Genomic DNA, 20,907 nt, shown 5'->3' on the forward strand with positions numbered 1-20,907 from the left:
GGAGATATGAGGTCTTTTTCCAACAACAGCAATATCTGTACAATTTCACACGACGTTATTATATATGTAAGCAGCACACACACACACACACACACACACACACACACACACACACACACACACACACACACACACACACACTACTGTCTTGTCTTGCTATACTTGTGAGGACTTCCACAGGTTTCTACTGACTTTTTCTATTACTGTAGCCATATAATATACCTACAGCTACACCTGACCATAACCTTAACCTCAGTATCCAGAAGATACCTTCCTGCTCTTTGGGGTTTTTTTTTTGTGAAAACATGTGCTCAAGTGTGCTCATTGTCCTATCATTGTGAGGACATGAGCACATGTATATGTCAGAACTGAATGGAGTTTCACACCAGTGAGTGAAACTGCACATCTATGACATGACGCAGCTCCTTCAAGGCCACGGGCGGTGAGAGAGAGAGGGAGAGAGGGAGAGAAAGAGAGAATAGAGCTTCATCCTCTGATTCTGTGCTGGAATAATAATTAAACAGCGGAGGACATCATGTCTGATAACATGAAACCATAAACCAGTCAGAGCCGAACGGCGTTTCTGTAAATATCGATCCTCTCCTGATCTACAACACAGACCACTGCTCGTCCGTCACCATGACGATGAGAGAGAGCAGAGTGAATGTGAGGAGTGGTGAAGAGTGGGAGAGAAAAGGCCGAGAGAGAAAGAGGCAGAGAGAGAGAGAGCGAGAGATAAAGAGGAGAGGCAGAGAGAAAGAGGAGAGAGAGGAGAAAGAAAGAGAGGCAGAGAGAGAGATAGAGGAAGACAGAGGCAGAGAGAGAAAGAGGAGAGGAGAGGCAGAGAGAGCTCATGAGTTCACTGAGGCGACACATCCATTCACAGAACACACGCCTCAAACATTAACAGCAGTCAAACAGCCACCGGTCACATGTTGACCATAGCAACAGAGGACCACTCCAGCATGTAAAGGCAGCACTAGAAGGTCCTGTACTGATTTAGAATGGCCAGTAAGGCCATACCCTCTGTTTGCACACCCTTCACGGCAACTGCTGTGTCCATCTCAAATCTCATCTCAGCAAACCGGACGCTATTTAATCGTCTATCTGCCATCAGAGAAGCCGAAAGCATGAGCAGCACAGTCATATCTTCAGAGCGCATCAACCCACGGTGTAATAACCGCATCCCTGCGTCTCGGCGGCATCAGAAAAACATGCGGACTCTGAGGCAGACGCAGACTCTGACCAGCATCATCAACCAGCAAATGCATCTCAACAAGCCTGGCTGTCTTTGAAGGGGAATTCCATTGATTTTTAATTTTTTTTATTTTTGGCATAATCGAACAGTAACTAGGACAGTCATGGGCTGGAGGCTGGAGGCTGGAGGTCAGGGAACCGGCTCAGTTACCGGAAGGTCGCCGGTTTGATCCCTAGAGCCTACAGTACATGACTGAGGTTGCTCTTGAGCAAGACACCTAACCCCCAACTGCTCCCTGGGTGCTGTGGATAGGGCTGCCCACCGCTCCGGGCAAGCGTGCTCACTGCCCCGTAGTGTGTGTGTTCACTAGTGTGTATGTAGTGTGTGTTCACTAGTGTGTATGTGGTGTTTCATTGCATGGATGGGTTAAACGTGGAGGTGAAATTTCCCCGTTGTGAGGGTCACGTAATCTTCATCTTAAAAACATAAACAGAGTCATTCAGAGTGGTTTGGTGTGACATGGTAGAGAAACTTAATGAGCCGGAATTGTTTACAGTGGTAGCGATAGGAACCAGACGGCTCTAAAAGCTCCCTCATGGAACGTTAACACATGATTATGAATTCACTGCCTGATGACTGAGACAATAGATTTTGGGCTAAAGTGCATTTTTAGATCTATTCTTTATGGAAAGGTGCATGCAGGGTGTTGTAAGGTCAAATAATTGCCAAAGAAAATGTATTTATGTATCAGATCTATTATTGTTTTTCCATCATCAACCCTACATTACTAAACACTCTGATGGCTCGTGTAGGTTCTCTGGTGGTTTTGATATTACATGTCTATATTAGTGTTGTAGTCATGGTGACGCCTGGTTCCTATCACCACCACTGTAAAGACATCTGAGTCTGGAAGTTTCTCTACAGCGGACCATTTCACACCAAACCACTCATTGTTCACATTTCAACCAGGAAAATATATTAGAATAGAATTTTGAAAACTTTGTGGACTTTCCCTTCAAACCCCTAAACCCTTTTAAAGGGTTTCTTACGCTGCCTTGTCACAATTATCATAAATATAAGGTCCCTAAAGGCCTAGAAGTTGCACATAAAGGTTTCATGCATCAGAAAGTTTGGTTACTGATAACTGTTTTTGTGGTTCTTTAGTATTAAATGAGCTCTATTCTGATTGGCCGGTATATATTGGACCTCATTCCCATAGCAGTCCTCCTATCAGTCTTGGGCGAGATTAAAGGGCGTGCGGTAGCCTGAATGGGTAGATATTTGTAAATGCATTTGTTGCATTGATTAGTGACATCACAAAAACAATAAAACAGCGTTTTGTTGCAGCCTAATGTTGAATGATCCAATTTAAAACCATGTTTAAATACCATGAATTTTTCCATAATACGGGTCCTTTAAAGGTTCTGGAGGCAATATTTTTTTTATCCTCCAGTGACGATACCGGATACACTTCAAGCTACAAAGCAATTGGATTCAACTAATTCGTAAATAAGGAACATGACAAATGGGACACGCGTATGACGCCAATATATTTAGAATAATTGTTTACATACAAACTGTTTACATTCAAACCGATTTATTTAAACCATTTGGTTTTACATGGAATGGGCCCTTTAACGCATTGTGTTTAGTAACGAATGCAGCTAATATGTAAACTATATAATTTCTGACACTGTCAAGTCAATAAAATCCATATACAATTCACTGTTGCCAAAAAAAAGCACATATCCAAATATTAGGCCTGTGGCAGTTAAGCCCCGCCCATTCTGATGTAATAAGGAGTGTTTCTGCCTGATTTTCTAACAAGGGCAGCAAATCAGAATCAAGCTAATTTACATGTGTCTCTTTAGGGCACAGTAACAAAAGGAGCCTGATTTTGTTTGTTTTTAGTGTATAAACCCACGCAAATGTCATAAACAAGAAAACAGGGGAGAGAAGATAAAAAACGCTAGAAAAATGAAGGATATGGGATATTTAAAGGACTACTCCAGCATTTTCCTATCCAATCACTGTCCACTGCATCTGTAGCATCTGTAGCATCTGTATCATACAGAAAATGAGCTGAAATGACCGTCTTTGGTGAAGATCTGCCCTAAGCATTTAGAGATTAGGCTGGAAAATGTGTAAGTATCCCTTTAAGACCAATTAACTAAAGAATAAACCCACAGTTTAAGGTCCTAATGTGCTTCCGTTTGCAATCAGTGTGACCCTCAGGTCTTACCTGTGGTGGAGTGTAAACTCTCCAGGCTCCAGTAGCGTGACAGCGCCCCCCGCAGGGTGCCACTAAAGCCGGGGTAAGGTCCAGCGGGCCCGAGGCTGCTGTCCGAATCCGATCCGGGGGACAGGAGGCCGGAACTGCCGCTGCTGCTGCCGCAGCTGCCCCCGGGCAGGGGTGCAGGGGCATCAGCGCCGCCCTGCTGGGTGCGCATAGCACTGCAAGTGCTATCCTATAATAATCCTCTACCTGAGAAACAGCTGGTCCACTAGGCTGTGATCCACAGAGAAACTCAGCTCACGAGAGTTGCTGTCCAATAGCTGAGAAACAGCCGGTCCAGTCTGATCCCCCGAGAGGACGAGATCCTACACCTGGAACACAACTATGCTGCTTCTGCCGATCTGCTGCGCTGTTCAGAAACAGCTCTGCAGCTCCTCCTCTCTCTCCCTCTCTCCCTCTCTCTCTCTCTCTCTCTCAGAGCTCAGTGCCTGGCGGGGGCCCTCTAGGGGGGTTTACCACAGGACGATGTAAAAGTGACACTTTCAGCATCAGCTCGTCTTTGAAAACATCCGCTTTCCCCTCGTCCCCCTCATTCACTTGTTTTCTCTCTCCCTCTCTCTCTCTCTCTGTGTGTGTGTGCCCCTCGCTCACTCTTTTTCTCTTTTCCCTCATTCTTTCCCTCTCTCTCTCTCGGCTGTCAGACAGAAGTGCTGAAAGCTGGCAGTAATGGATAAAGCTCCGGTACTCTGCAGCCTGTCAGAGAGGAAGCTATAGCGCTGGGATTTCCTGGCTGTGCATACACAATCGGCTTAGAGAATACAGACACCGCTGCTAATGACATGATGGAGCACTTATACACCGCACTACTATACACACACTGACAAATACAGGGATGCGCTGAATTGACTTCAAACGTCTACATTATTTCCATGAGTAAAAAACATCGGTGCAAAATACAGTTACGTCTGTCAGGTTTAAATAAATAAATAAATAAATAAATACACACACACACACACACACACACACACACACACACACACACACACACACACACACACACATAAACACATATCGCCAATGTTGGAACACCTTTTTCAAATTTATAACTTTACAGGAGAAGGGAAAAAATACTTTTTAAATACTAATTTAAAAATACTAATTACTTTTAATGTAAGTCAGTAGAACCATTCAACAGCAGTGTGTGTGTGTGTATATATATACACACACACAAACACACACACACGCACACACTTTACAATGTAAGTGCACTCTGTAGTTCTACAGTTACAGACTGTAGTCCATCTGTTTCTCTGATACTCTGTTACCCTGTTCTTCAGTGGTCAGGACCCCCATGGACCCTCACAGAGCAGGTACTATTTGGGTGGTGGGTCATTCTCAGCACTGCAGCAACACTGACGTGGTGGTGGTGTGTTAGTGTGTGTTGTGCTGGTACGAGTGGATCAGTCACAGCAGTGCTGCTGGACTATTTTCTGTAATTAAGATCAAAGCTGTGTTTGTTAGTGACGTAGTTGCTACCGTGAAAATTAGAGTTAAAATCGTCACATTTGGTAGCATTTCGGATGTTCAGGCAGTTGCTTTAATAAAATAAACATAATTGAGATGTAGGGTCACTCAAAGCAACAGGATTTTAGTCTAAAGTCGGTTAAAAGTCAACTGTGACTTCGAACCAATACAGCAATCAAAGATCCAACTGAAATCTGTGTAAAGATGTCACTTATGGCATCTTTCTGGCGCAAACAGATACATATCGCTGCTGTCGGAACGAAACCTTGGATCTCCAAAACGGTAACTCTACAGGAGAAGGAAAAAACATACTGTACTTTTAATGTAAGTCAATGGACCCAGACTTTTTACCCCATGTCATTTTGGGCTGTTTCTTTTCGTTCATTCATCATGAAATTTATGCACAATATAAAGGGCAACAGGCATTTTCAAATTATGCCAAAAACTGAAAAATGACAAAAACAAAAAAGGTTTTGTCCCAACAGCAGTGATACACATGTGACCGCTGGCTGTCCTGCATGCTGTCTCACTTAAAAAGCAGACCAAGCTGACACATTCCTTATAACTTCAGCATGAATGGGCGCCATAGGAGGAATCTCATGTTCAGTTGCTTGTTAACACAAATAGACAATCAGCCAATCACACGGCTGCAAATCAGTGCATTTAGGCATGTAGAGGTGGTCAAGACGACTTGCTGAAGTGCAGACCGAGCATCAGAACGGGGAAGAAAGGGGATTTAAGGGGCTTTGAACGTGGCGTGGTTGTTGGTGCCAGACGGGCTGGTCTGAGTATTTCAGAAACTGCTGATCTACTGGGATTTTCACACACAACCATCTCTAGGGTTTACAGAGAACGGTCCGAAAAAGAGGAAATATCCAGCGAGCGGTCAGTTGTGTGGACGAAAATGCCTTGTTGATGTGAGAGGTCAGAGGAGAATGGGCAGACTGGTTCCAGATGATAGAAAGACAACAGGAACTCAAATAACCAACCAGAATCTCTGAGGAACGTTTCCAACACCTTGTTGAAAGTGTGGCATGAAGAATTAAGACAGTTCTGAAGGCAAAAGGGGGTCTGACCTTTAACCAATTTACACGTAATAAAGTGACCAGCAAGTGTGTGTGTGTGTATGTATATGTGTATATGTATATATATACATATATATATATATATATATATATATATACACACACACACACACACTAAAAGATATGTATACATTAAGAGTTCATGTGGTAACATCATTAGGCTGTAACCCAGCCTAACTCTGATATACAGCAGCTCCACAAATCTCTCCAGGCTTATTCCTCCTAGCGCTGGTATTAATAACCCATGACAGCCAAGGCATGATGGAGCTGGATTTGGAGTAAACTCTCTCTAAACAAAGACTCCGTCTCCATCTCCACTCCTACAAACCAGACCGACACTAATAACACTGACAGTATGATACACTGCACCTCCGGTGCACAAATACAGAACAACACACAAAGTGCATCTGTATTATGACCCAAAAGACACCAGCGCTAAAATAAATCAGTCCAGGCACTGAATAAAGCAAATGATTGGCTTACAGAAAAATCCAAAGGCTGATCATTCACATATATCAGCACTCATATATTAGGCCCAGACTAACTCAGGCTTTCAAGAACACAGGGGCTCATAAAAACGGTGGTGCACATAATTTAGACACACACTGTGTGATAGATGAGTCAGCAGCCTGTACAATCAATGGACGACATGTGTTGGAGTGGATATGCTAAGGAACCGTTAATGTTTACATACTACTTCAAACACATTTATATAAAAAAGCTGAAAATTTATAGGACCTTTAAAACGAATCTACATAGGTCAGGTGTGACATCATGACCACCTCCTTGTTTCTACACTCATTTGTGCACTTTATGAGCTCCACTTACTGTATAGCTGCACTCTGTAGTTCTACAGTTACAGACTGTAGTCCATCTGTTTCTCTGATACTCTGTTACCCTGTTCTTCAGCGGTCAGGACCCCCATGGACCCTCACAGAGCAGGTACTATTTGGGTGGTGGGTCATTCTCAGCGCTGCAGTAACACTGACGTGGTGGTGGTGTGTTAGTGTGTGTTGTGCTGGTCTGAGTGGATCAGACGCAGCAGTGCTGCTGGAGTGTTTAAACACCTCAGTGTCTCTGCTGGACTGAGAACAGTCCACCAACCAAAAATATCCAGCCAACAGTGTCCTGTGACCACTGATGAAGGACTAGAGGATGACCAACACAAACTGTGCAGCAGCAGATGAGCTGTCGTCTCTGACTTTACATCTACAAGGAGGTAGGAGTGTCTAATAGAGTGGACAGTGAGTGGACACAGTGTGTCTGCTGTGTCTAATCCACTCAGACCAGCGCAACACACACTACCACCACGTCAGTGTTACTGCAGTGCTGAAAATGATAGTACCTGCTCTGTGAGGGTCCATGGGGTCCTGACCACTGAAGAACAGGGTAACAGAGTATCAGAGAAACAGATGGACTACAGTCTGTAACTGTAGAACTACAGAGTGCAGCTATACAGTAAGTGGAGCTGATAAAGTGGACAGTGAGCACAGAAACAATGGTCATAGTGTTACGCCTGATCGGTCTATATCTATTATCTAAACACTAAAACCCACTGTTTGATTGACTACGGTCTGAATACGGAGGAAGGCCGGCCCGTAAATTGGGTTTTTCATTGAACTATCACTTTAATATGCTCATCTATGGGTCTTGCTGGGTGCCACAGAGCCATCAAGTACAGAGGCTTGAAAGGAACCACAGCCACGTCTCGCCACCCAATTCAATAAAGACACGCTGATCTAATTACGCAGGCGGCATCTGGCGCAGGACATCTGACCTCACTCTCAAAATCCGCGCCTCTGAGTGCTGCAGTCTGTCTGTCCAAACGTGTGGTCAGCGAAGAGTGTTAGTGCATGTGAAACATTCTGCATCATAACAGGCTGCATGGCAACCAGGCAAGTGTGTGAGGGCCTCTAGTGCAAGAGTGGGGGACCGAGGGCCGGAGTCCTGCACAGTTTAGTGAGTTCCTGATCATGTTGTTGATCATGATCAACAAACCTGATCAGGTGTGCATGAGCAGGAAAATCACCAAACTGTGCAGGCCTGGAGTTTTTCGGGAGTCATTGAGCAAAGTCTGTGGTGAACCGATGGCCAAAAAGACACTGTACGAATAAAGACGGTAGGTTTCTAAAAAAACATTATACTAATATAACATTATACTAAAAACATTATACTATATAAAATTATACTAAAAAGATTCGTTCGATTTCAAAATGATTGATTTCCTTTGTAAATCATCACAGGTCAGTGCAGTGAGCTGTAAACGGTTTAAATGAACGTAAAGTTTATTATGTAGTTTTATAAGGTCTCAGTCTGAACTTCCTCCAGCTGGACGGACGACATCAACACCACAGTCAAACTCATCCCAGACTGGACTGAGCGTGTCGGGTGTCGCTGCTCTCACGGCTCTTTCAGTGGGATTTCGGAGATCATCCAGTGCTGTGGAACCAGCGCCGAACGCTCTGAGCTGCTGGAGCTTCACTGCCCAGGAAAATCAGGCTGCACAGTTCTGACGGATTCACTCTTATTGACGTGGAGAACGCAGAACGCTCTGCTCAGGGGTCTCATCTCCTCTCAGACTGAAGGAGCCAGTCAGAAACTCTGTGACCCCGTCTTTCAGTTGGATTGTGATTGGTTCCTAAGCGCCTCACAGTTGTAAAAATAAGGCTTCAACTTTTTGAAACACCTTGTATTTTGTAACTACATATTTAAAGAAATATATAAGAAATGAGTAATATAGGTAGTTAATATCAACTAGATATTGTAAGGGGGAGCGAGGAGGCGGACGCATACGCTGAGATAAGCGAGATTTATTACGGGCAAATCCAGGGTCGTAGTCAGAACAGTCCAGGGTCAATGAGCCGACACGGACAGATCGAGGGTAAGACATGACGAAAACAACCAGAACCAACACAAACAAAGACCAGATACAATGATACAATGATACAAAGATACAAAGATACATAGATACAAAGACTGGCAAACGGAAGGGGCAAACACAGGGCTTAAATACACGGAACAATGAGGGACAGGTGATAACAATCAGGGGCGGAGTTACAAAACCAAAACATGAGCACATGGACAGGACTGGGAGGAGCCAACCGTGACAGAACCCCCCCCCAAAGGCACGCACACCGGGCGTGCCACACAGAACAAAACAAACCAACAAAAAAGCGAAACCCAGAGAAAGACAAAACTAAACGGGCACCGAAGCCAGAGCAGAGGCAGAAACGGGCACAGAGGCAGAAACGGGCACAGAGGCAGGAACGGGCACAGAGGCAGGAACGGGCACAGACGGAGACACACCAGACACAGGAACAGACGAAACAGAACGAGGACAAAAAACGGAGGGAGGACGAGGAGGCACACCAAAAAACGACGCCGACCGAGAGACGACCGGAGACACAGGACGAGGAAAACAAGAACGAACAACAGACCACGCAAAAGACAGGGGAACAGGCACCAGGACAGACACGGGAACGGACACGGGCACGGAAACAGAAACAGGAACAGAAACAAAAGGAGACACAGGAACGGGAACCACAACAGGAACGGGAACCGAGACAGACACAACAGTAGGGAACAGGACAAAACCAGGGACTGAACAGGGCAGAAACAAGGGAACGGAAACAGACACAGAAGGCACAGAAGGACCACGGGGAACAGGGACAGAAACAGGATTCCCAGGGGGAACAGACACAGACGAGGGCGGGATGGGTGGGAACAAAGGGGATGTAACGTCCACGGAGGCAGGCGGGCCTGCTACGACGTCCACGGAGGCAGGCGGGCCTGCTACGACGTCCACGGAGGCAGGCGGGCCTGCTACGACGTCCACGGAGGCAGGCGGGGGGCCTGCTGCGACGTCCACGGAGGCAGGCGCGGGGCCTGCTGCGACGTCCACGGAGGCAGGCGGGCCTGCCACGACGTCCATGGAGGCAGGCGGGCCTGCTACGACGTCCGCGGCGACTGGCGGCGGGTCCGGAGGCGCGGCGACTGGCGGCGGGTCCGGAGGCGCGGCGACTGGCGGCGGGTCCGGAGGCGCGGCGACTGGCGGCGGGTCCGGAGGCGCGGCGACTGGCGGCGGGTCCGGAGGCGCAGGCTTGCCGCGGGGTGCGGCCACGGGATCAGAAGTGCCGCGGGGTGCGGCCACGGGATCAGAAGTGCCGCGGGGTGCGGCCACGGGATCTGGAGTGCCGCGGGGTGCGGCCACGGGATCAGGAGTGCCGCGGGGTGCGGCCACGGGATCAGGAGTGCCGCGGGGTGCGGCCACGGGATTGGGCTTTCGGGCTGGGGACCTCTGCTCCAACCTGGAGGAACACACAGATACTGGACCCACTCGGCCGTTCCCAATGCTCACTCGAGCGATTGGCAGCTCGCAGTGACGCTTGCGAACGAGCCGAGTACCAAAAAACGGGTCATCTGAATGCTCCTTCTGTCTGACACCGTCTTGCACTGCAGGTCGCTCCTCCCTGCAGTGGCGCTCAAGACGGGCAGACCCAAGGCGCTTACCTGAGCTCTCGCCTCCCGGACACAAGGCGGGAAGGTCCTCCGCTTTCTTGCGGGACCGACGAGACGCTCGTGTTCCCTCAGCGCCAGGGGATTTGCTGTCTCCGGCTTGGTGGCGTTGGGACACGGCGAACTCGGGCTGCTTTGAAACAGCCGGAGTTTCGTCCCAACGGAACAACCACATGCCGGAGTCTCGCTTACCTGCTGCGTCCTGTGGGGGCCAGTCTTTCTGTAAGGGGGAGCGAGGAGGCGGACGCATACGCTGAGATAAGCGAGATTTATTACGGGCAAATCCAGGGTCGTAGTCAGAACAGTCCAGGGTCAATGAGCCGACACGGACAGATCGAGGGTAAGACATGACGAAAACAACCAGAACCAACACAAACAAAGACCAGATACAATGATACAATGATACAAAGATACAAAGATACAAAGATACATAGATACAAAGACTGGCAAACGGAAGGGGCAAACACAGGGCTTAAATACACGGAACAATGAGGGACAGGTGATAACAATCAGGGGCGGAGTTACAAAACCAAAACATGAGCACATGGACAGGACTGGGAGGAGCCAACCGTGACAGATATGCTGATCCAGGTAGTTGTTATGGTGATGCTACGTGGTTGCTAAGTTGTTGCCATGGTAATGAAAGGTGGCTGCTATGGTGCTATGGTTGCTAGTATGTTGCCAAGTGGTTGTTCAAGAATCTAAGCAGGTTGCTAGGGTACCGTTGATTGCTATGGTATTCCAGGTGGTTGCTAGTATGTGTGTATACATGTGTGCTAGAAAGTATGTGGATTTGAATGCGTATCCGTGCAAGAGGTGTCCACTGTGGCATTATTTGTAGTACTTTTATTATTTTCAGACCACTTTGCCATTTATTTCTATGGGAAAAACGAATAGTTACTGTATGGAAACTACATATTGCTGCTGTCAGAAGAAAACCTTGTATCTCCATTTTTTTGGGGGAATTTTTGACATAATTTGAAAGTAACTGTTGCCCTTTATATACGTGTACATTTCATGATGAACGGACCAAATGGCCTAAAATGACTTGGGAAAAAATTCTGGTTCCACGGATTTACATTAAAAATAAACAGGCATTTTCTATGTAGTGCAATAAAATAAATTTGAATAATTCTGTATTTATAATAGAATTTTTTATATAATTGTAAATAATAACTTTTTAATGATTTTAAAGTTATACAGAGCTCAAACACACACACACACACACACACACACACACACACACACATCCACAGAGTGAATGAACACCCTGGTCCCTAAGGAGATGAATGCATGCAGCCACTCTGCGTGAGCTTTTCTTTATCTAATTTCCTGCACTGTGTTTCAGACGGCAGGACTAATGAATGAGTAATGCATCCGCACCATACGCTCCAGGGAGCACAGTCTTCCCCTGCTCTGACACTGATACGGAAAGCAGGTGGGTCAACGCACCATGACTTAAAGAGACGTTCCACAAAGTGGTTTGATGAGGAACGCTCCGTTCTAGAGAAGCTTAGTCAGAACTGTTCACAGTGGTGGTGATAGGAACCAGACGTCCACCTCTAAAAGCTCCTCACAGTAGATGGTTATGAAAAACAGCCAAGCAGGCCGGTTGTTTCTAGCCAGCTGTCAGCAAACAAATGAAGGACAACATAAACAATAACTAAAGCAACAACAAATGTCCTCAGTGAGGCGGGCGGAGCACGTAATGCAGCTTTGCAAACAAGATGGTGCTTCAAGGGTTCTTTAGTAAAGAAAACTGTTCTATATAGAAGCGTGAACGCTCAAAGCACCCTTTGCATGATTATAGGGCTCGTAGCATCATGAAAGGGTTCTTCAGATTGATGGAGAACGGTGCTGTAGACGGTACATCACCCAAAAAGGCTCTTCTATTGTTATGGTGTCAAACTTGTAACAATAGCAGAACCCTTTTGGGTGCTATATAGAACCCTTTTCGAAAAGGCTCTATAAGACATTAATGCACATTTTCCATAAACCCGAAGAACGCTTTCTTGATGCAAAGAACCTTTTAATCACACAAAAGGTTCTTTGAGTGTTTATGGTTCTATACAGAACCCTTGAAGCACTTTTTAAGAGCGACCACGGCTCTAAAGCCCCCTCTGAAACGCGGAGGGTGTGGCGGACGTGTGATGTGCGGCGTGGTGATAAAATAGGGGTAAATACTGAAACTGTTTTCTTTGGAAACTGTTTTTCCTCAGCTTTCCTGCGTGTGCTGGCATCTGAAAATGATCATCAAACAGAGTCTCAGACATCAGGCAGTGAATTCATGTATCAACGTAAGTTATTGTAACAATCACACCTGACTGAGCCTCAATTTAGCAATATTGGTTTTTAAATCAATGATATAGATGACACGCAAATCTGTGAAGCGCTCCAAATTTTTTTTGGGGGGGGGCAGTCGTGGGCTGGAGGTTAGGGATCTGGCCCTGTGACCGGAAGGTTGCCGGTTCGATCCCCAGGGCCGACAGTCCATGACTGAGGTGTCCTTGAGCAAGACACCTAACCCCCAACTGTTCCCCGGGCGCCGTGGATAGGGCTGCCCACCGCTCCGGGCAAGTGTGCTCACTGCCCCCTAGTGTGTGTGTTCACTAGTGTGTATGTGGTGTTACACTTCATGGATGGGTTAAATGCGGAGGTGGAATTTCCCAGTTGTGGGATCAAAAAAGTATCACTTATCACTTATCTTACTTACAGAATTCCAAGCACCACAGAAGAGCTGGTCCTCACAGTCATGCGTAAAAAAAAGGGTTTTCTGTCATTTTAACTGCAGCAGTCTATGAAAATATGACTATGAAACATCATTTAAGTGACAAAAAGAAAACAAATGCCAAGTAAATATTATAAAATATATAACGAAAGTTCCCCAGGAGCCGCGTCACTGGCGTGGCCGCGTAACGTCTCTTATTCTGAAATAAAAGTCACACTGATGACGTCACTCGACGTCTTTCACCTGTTTTCTGATGATCTATGAAGAAAAGCACATGGTGAGTCCACCGTGGCTTTCAGTGATCAGGGATTTTTAATATAACTACTAAGCAGGGATGAACGATTGGTGGAAAATATCTAATCACGATTTATCCCATTAATATTCCGACTGCAGTTGAAATCAATCATGCGTGATTTGTTTTGGTCTGAAAACCAGAACATTCCTCTTTTCTGGTTTGAGGCTCTCAGCGCCTGAACGTAGCGTGTGCCAAACTGCCAGTAAGTTGTTGTTGTGATGCCACGACACATGGAGGTTTGGGTGGTGCCTCTGATTGGTCTAATTCAATTACAGGCCGTTCACAAACTCTTACCGAGTTCTGCTTCGCCTCTTAAAACTTAAAACCGCTTTTTTGCGAATGTACACACTGAATGAAGATGGTTCCTCAAGTATTCTTTGGGAAAGACAACCCATCTGCAGGCATAAAAAGTTCTCTGTGTGGTGAAATGGTTCTTCAGATTGATGGAGAATGTGTTGTATATGGTTCTATGTAGAATCTTTGAAAAGAGTTCTCTGTAGGGCCAAAATGTTCTTGTATTGTTATTAGCTTGACATCAACAAGCAACAAAGTAACAGTACCGACCCTTTTTGATGCTATACAGAACCACATACAATATGTTCTCCAATCGGAAGAACCGGTTCACCATGCAAAGAACTTTTTTATGCATGCAAATGGGTCTGAGTGTTGATGGTTCTATACAGAATGACTGTCGATACCAAAGAACTATTTTTAAAGAACCTTTTAAAGAACTATACTAAACTACATTGCCAAAAGTATTCGCTCGTCTGGCTTCACACACATATGAACCTGAGTGAGATCCCATTCTTCATCCATAGGGTTTAATATGATCTCGGCCCACCCTTTGCAGCTACAACAGCTTCGACTCTTCTGGGAAGGCTTTCCACAAGGGTTAGGAGTGTTTATGGGAATTTTTGACCGTTCTTCCAGAAGCACATTTATGAGGTTAGACACTGATGTTGGACGAGAAGGCCTGGCTCACAGTCTCCGCTCTAATTCATCCCAAAGGTGTTCTATGGGGTTGAGGTCAGGCCAGCCAAGTTCTTCCACACCAAACTGGCTCATCCGTGTCTTTATGGACCTGCTTTGTGCACTGGTGCGCAGTCATGTTGGAGCAGGAAGGGGCCGTCCCCAAACTGTTCCCACAAAGTTGGGAACATGAAATTGTCCAAAATCTCTTGGTGCTGAAGCTTTAAGAGTTCCTTTCACTGGAACTAAGGGGTCGAGCCCAACTCCTGAAAAACAACCCCACACCATGATCCCCCCTCCACCAAACTTTACACTTGGAACAATGCAGTCAGACAAGTACCGTCTCCTGGCAACCGCCAAACCCAGACTCGCCCATCGGATTGCCAGATGGAGAAGAGTGATTGGTCACTCCAGAGAACACGTCTCCACTGCTCTAGAGTCCAGTGGCGGTGCTTTACACCACTGCATTCCACGCTTTGCATTGCGCTTAGTGATGTAAGGCTTGGATGCAGCTGCTCGGCCATGGAAACCCATTCCATGAAGCTCTCTACGCTGTTCTTGAGCTGATCTGAAGGCCACATGAAGTTTGGAGGTCTGTAGTGATTGACTCTGCAGAAAGTCGGTGACCTCTGTGCTCTATGCCCCTCAGCATCCGCTGACCCCGCTCTGTCATTTTACGTGGCTGACCACTTCGTGGCTGAGTTGCTGTCGTTCCCAATCACTTCCACTTTGTTATAATCCCACTGACAGTGGACTGTGGAATATTTAGTAGTGAGGAAATTTCACGACTGGACTTGCTGCACAGGTGGCGTCCGATCACGGTACCACGCTGGAATTCACTGAGCTCCTGAGAGCGATCCATTCTTTCACTAATACCTGTAGAAGCAGTCTGCAGGCCTAGGGGCTCGGCTTTATACACCTGTGGCCATGGAAGTGATTGGAACACCTGAATTCAATGATTTGGATGGGTGAGTGAAAACTTTTGGAAATAGTGTATATTGTTGAGTGTAGGCTATAATTTAAAAAAAATGTCTTAAATTGCGATTTTGATATAAAAGTGATGAACGATTCAGCTCTACTACTAAGCTCAATATTTAAAAACCTGTGAATTTCCCCGCTCTGGGACTAATAAAGGATTATCTTATCTTAAAACTAGTTTGTGGTGCAACTCGTGATTGATTTAGTAATGAATCATAAACTTGAACTTAGTAAACACTTATGTTACTTAAGCCTATATTTGAACTTGCGCAGAGCTGGCCACAGCTGATCTCCTGCTTTGTTGGAATGAAAACCTGCAGACTCAATGGCCCTGTGTGGAGCAGACTGGACACCCCTGACGTATTGGCCTCTTTGTGCGTGTTGGTGATGTCTTAGAGATACAATAACAGTCATCATATTAAACACAAATTAATAGCTGTTCAAAGCTAATAATTAGACACCGGACTGCTCTGTATGGGGAGCTTATCACCTACTCAGAGGGTTCAGAGTCATTCTGTATTCAGGCCTACCTCAAAAATTCTATCTTGGCAAGTGAACCAGCTTAAAACCACACTATTAAAATGATTCTTCAAAAGGTTCCTTAGTAAAGAAAGTGGTTGTATATAGAACCATGAACACTCAGAGAACCCTTTCCATAATTAAGGAGACTTTTCATTGTGAAAGGGCTCTTTAGACTGATTGTCCTGTGTATGGTTCTATATCAAAGCACCAAAAACGTTCTACTGTTACAATGTCAAGCTTGTAACAACAGAAGAACCCTTTTTGGTGCTATAGATCCCTTTTCAAAAAACTTCGATATAGAACCATTTACAGCACATTCTCCATCAATCTGACCTCACGCAAAGGGTTCTTTGAGTGTTTATGGTTCTACATAGAACCATTCTCTTTGCCAAAGAACCCTTTATAAGTGTGATATACCTACAATGAGATTATTATATTATTTGACTCATTTCTGTGTATTCTAACTTGTTCTAGGTCTTTTTATCTAGTAAAATTGCCTTATTCTACTGTCAGATAAGCGTCAAGCATTACTACATTACTTATAATACGTAATTATGCGCATTAATCTGCCAATATAATATGACAATGAAAATAAAAGTACTAAACTTTCGAACCCGCAAACTGGTAGTTGACTTCTAGCCTTTATAACTTCAAATGTTTAAGCTACAGACATGATGCAATATCAGGACTCACAGCCAGCCTGGCCCAAACTATCTAACATACGTCAAGTAGCTGCAATTTCAGCAATTTGACTCGGAAAATCAATCAAAATCCTGATACGATTGCTCTGATTTTTGGCCTTCATAGTCCAACAAAGGGTTAAAACAACGCCATGGTTCACAAATCAAATCACTCAGCAGACTCTGCCCTTACAATCCAGAGTGATTTCATCCACCTGTGACCGTCCATCAGCCAGAAATCCAGCTCCAAGATCACCCAAACCAACTCACTACCGCTATATTAGTTCTGTGCTTTTAGCCTTCATTTTATAAAGAAAGGGTAAAAATAGTGACGTGATTCTCACCAGAGCACTCAGAGGAACCGGCCATCACTAGCCAGAGTGAGAGAACCCAGCTCTGACATCCCACAACCAGAAATACAGCACAGACACACAGCCAGATCACTGTAGCACCTGCTATTAGCTCTCTGCTTTAGCCTTCACACAGCAACAAAAGGGTAAAGGCGAGTTAAACATTCTGAAAACATTCAAAAATGTTTTACACGGTTCATGCAGAGAATGTTTCAAACATGCATTTTAACTTATAACTCATATCTGGAAACTCCAGCGATCCAAAACATTTTTGTCAACACTTAATTGGTCCAGCATTTGAACAATTTAAAAGGATAAACAACTGCCAAAATCTTCAAAACAACAAAATTGCCACATCCCATAATGCCGTGCAGTACATTTCAATGCCATCCTCTCCGTGCTTGTTTGTTGATGAGTTGAATTCACAAAAAAAATGAACACAGGTGGTATATTGGTGTTGGTTGGTTAGTGTAGTGGGTAACACCTCTGCCTTCTGCGCTGTAGACTGGGGTTCAGTGCCCCGCCTGGGTAACCACACTACACTATATACCAATAAGAGTCCTTGGGCAAGACTCCTAACACCACCTTGGCCTCCCTGTGTAAAATGATCAAATTGTGAGTCGCTCTGGATAAGAGCGTCAGCCAAACGCCATAAATGTAATTATCTATAACTAAACTACTGTATTTAATTGTATTTCATATATAATAATCTACAGCTATTGTACTCAGTGTGCGATTATCTTATAACTTTATACATCTGTATTTATCTTATTGATTATGCTGAATGGCACTGTACTTTCCCCCAAAGCTCTACTCAAGCTATATTACACTGTGCATGACTGACTGGGTGGTACGACTACATTAAAAAGGCTGCCTGCCTGCATCTCGCTCCTGACTGAGCTTAGGCTGTGAAAAATAATTACTTTGGACAGGATTCATTTCACTTCACTGCTCAATAGAAGGTACAGAGGCAAATCACACAAGCCCATTATACACAGATCAGCTGCCACCTGCTGGCCATGACTCAGTACTACAACAACACTGTCTGAAAAATGGCTTCAAAGCTTAATCCTGGATTTAATAATTAGAATTAGAAATGATTTTAAGTAACAAAAGCAGATCTCCCAAATTTCTCATAATCTGCTCACTGGCTGTTAACCAGCATCTGCATCTGCACCGAAACACACAGCGATAAGCCGACGCACGCCTACAGGCTCAGTACTTACAGGGGTAGGACATGTGTCGTCTCCAGCTGAGGCAGTCCAGGCCGGTGGGGGCGCTGTGGGAGAAGCTCAGAGCCCTGAGGGGCATCCCAGGAAAAACCTCCACAGTGGAGCGAGAGAGCTGGACACCTGTCTGAAGAGAAAACGCGAGGGTCAGTCGCATTTCACTCTTGACACTCAGTGTTACAGATGACGTTACTTTGTCTAGACCCCATGTGTCAATCTCAAGGCCCGCGGGCCAAGTCAGGCCCGGTGGCACAACCCTATTTGGCCTGCGAAATTATTTGAAATTTTCTACTATTATTAGTTTGTTTCACCCTGAGCTACACTACGGTTCCCGGCATGCACTGCAACATAATATCTGTTCTAACCCCCTTTCTCCAACAACAATCTACTATGGGTCAGCAGTTCCACACAAATAAAAGATGACTGGTGTCCAGTTCAAGCAAACAGGCAGTTTAAAAGAACCTGCCTCCTGGGGTTTAACAGTGATCTGCAGCTAATGTAGCCTAATGTTTTATATAAAACAAACAACCTATTTTTGTTAAAAATCATTTTTGAATAGTTCAAGTAGTCAGCGCCTGTATTCCCCACCTGGGTAACCACCCTACACTATACCAATAAGAGTCCTTGGGCAAGACTCCTAACACCGCCTTCGCCTACTTGCGTAAAATGATTAAAATTGTAAGTGGCTCTGGATAAGAGCGTCAGCCAAATGCCATAAATGTAAATATTTCTGTTGCAATTTTGGCATATTTTGAATAAACAAATGGCCAGTTCGGGTCAAATATCAGGACCCACCATAACGGCTACAAAATGCATCCCATCATTAATGTCATGCATTCAACCAGTGGCTAGCATACTTCATAGGAACATCCATTTTAGTATTTAAGTGGTCTCAGACCACTGGCATGTGGTTACCTTTTCATATGGCTGCTGTCAGAACAAAACCTCACATATCTCACATAAACCTCACATAAAACGTTCTTAACTAGCGCTTAACCGTGGTGCACCGATGGATCTTAGGTTTAGTAGTCATGACAAAGCAGTTACTAAATCACTTATTTATGTATTTATTTATTTTAACTTTTAAGATCGGAGATGTTCTGACTAAAGCAGACCTGGAGAAACTCATCCACGTCTTTATTTCTAGCAGGATTGATCACTGTAATGGTTGCCTAACTGAACTCCCAAAAAACAGACAGACAAACAGCTTCAGAACGCAGCTGATAGAGTCTCACTCTTTTTGGTGACCCCCCCCCCCCCCCCCCCCCCCCTCTCCCTCTTCTTTAACTCAAGTACATGATTTGTTTACTTTGTCCACCACTGCTCATTAGTCAGTTAGTCCTGCCTAAGGAAAAGACTAAACATGAAGACGCGGCGTTTCTCTACTATGCTGCTCTTTAATGGAACTGGGTTACAGAGAGCGCTAGAAGAGCCCCGACACTGCACACTTTAAAATCCAGCCTCAAGATGTTCCCGTCTGAGCAGCTTTAAGTGCGGTTTAAACACTTTTAGCATTTCGAACCACCTTTTTCTCTGTAAAACCCTAATCTTTTGGCTTTAAACTAGATGTTTTAACATTCTAATTGACTTTCTAACGATTTTCAGTTTTAAATGTTTTAATCATGTTTTTAATTTCTACTCTTGTTTACTTTCTTTTTTTTTTAAACAACTCTATTTCCTCATTTGTAAAGCACTTTAAACGACAGCAGTGTATGAAGGGTACTATATAAATAAACTTGCCTTGCCTTTAATGGAAGTAAATGGATTTTAAAATAAATAAATAAATAATAAATAAATCAAGTCATTTTGAGACAGTTTTGTTGGTCTGTCCATCATAAAATTTAGACACTTCATAAAGAGCGACCAACCTTTTCAAATCATTCCACAAAAATTGAAAAATGACAAAAACTGAGATCTCAGACAAACTCAGACCCCTCTAAATGCACCTGCAGAGGAACTGAACTGTGACCACCTCAGCATGGTTTGTATGTGGTTCCTTTTGAGGTCTGATTGATTTGTGCCTGGCTGTCAAATGGGGAGGCCTAAGCCTTCCAGGCCCACTTTTAGATATGCGGCTGGATTGAACTGCTCATTACCACGGTGTCTAATGAATGAACTAATTAATAAGCCCAACCTGGGGTGAACTGGGAGTGTTAAAGCGGACCTGCACCAACAAGAAGGCCACTGGTACTCCAGGACCAGGATGGAGAGCCATCTGTCTCAATGGCAAGGAGGAAAGCGATCAAGAGGTGGGGTTGCCTTCAGGGCCTGGGCGTTTAAGTCTTCCCAAATGAAAGCCACACCCAGACCTCTGATAGAATTTCTGTAATATTTCTGAAAATACTACAAAATCTAAGGTAGCCATGGCCCAAGGTTCTGTATGCTTGCATCCTCATGATGCTTTTCCTGGCAAATCTCTTATTAGATGGTCACAATTTTTCAGCAACACTGCATGCTGAGGCCAGCCACGCAAAAACAGGCAGAGAAAGACATTTTAATTTCAGCGCCAACATGTAAACCCAGCGTAACCCTGACCAGCTGTTTCTCCTGATGGTGAGAAGTTTGCTGAGCTGTGCTAACAGTTCCTACAGGCTGCTT

At 44.9% G+C, this 20,907-nt stretch overlaps 1 protein-coding gene across 6 annotated transcripts in view; it reads right to left on the reverse strand.

Moving 5' to 3' along the window:
- LOC108432112 (rho guanine nucleotide exchange factor 4-like) overlaps positions 1-20,907 on the reverse strand; it is a 223,807-nt gene that overhangs the window by 96,776 nt on the left and 106,124 nt on the right. For 5 of the 6 annotated variants that reach the window (XM_017705764.2, XM_037536754.1, XM_017705755.2 and 2 more), the window contains one exon: positions 18,307-18,436. In XM_017705764.2, coding sequence (XP_017561253.2) covers positions 18,307-18,436 — 130 coding nt within the window. Of the gene's footprint in view, positions 1-3,440; positions 3,851-18,306; positions 18,437-20,907 lie in introns of those variants that run through there. The other variant, XM_017705774.2, reaches the window with a different exon arrangement.

This window comes from Pygocentrus nattereri, chromosome 3, assembly GCF_015220715.1.
Source record: "Pygocentrus nattereri isolate fPygNat1 chromosome 3, fPygNat1.pri, whole genome shotgun sequence".
NCBI classification, from domain to species: Eukaryota; Metazoa; Chordata; class Actinopteri; order Characiformes; family Serrasalmidae; genus Pygocentrus; species Pygocentrus nattereri.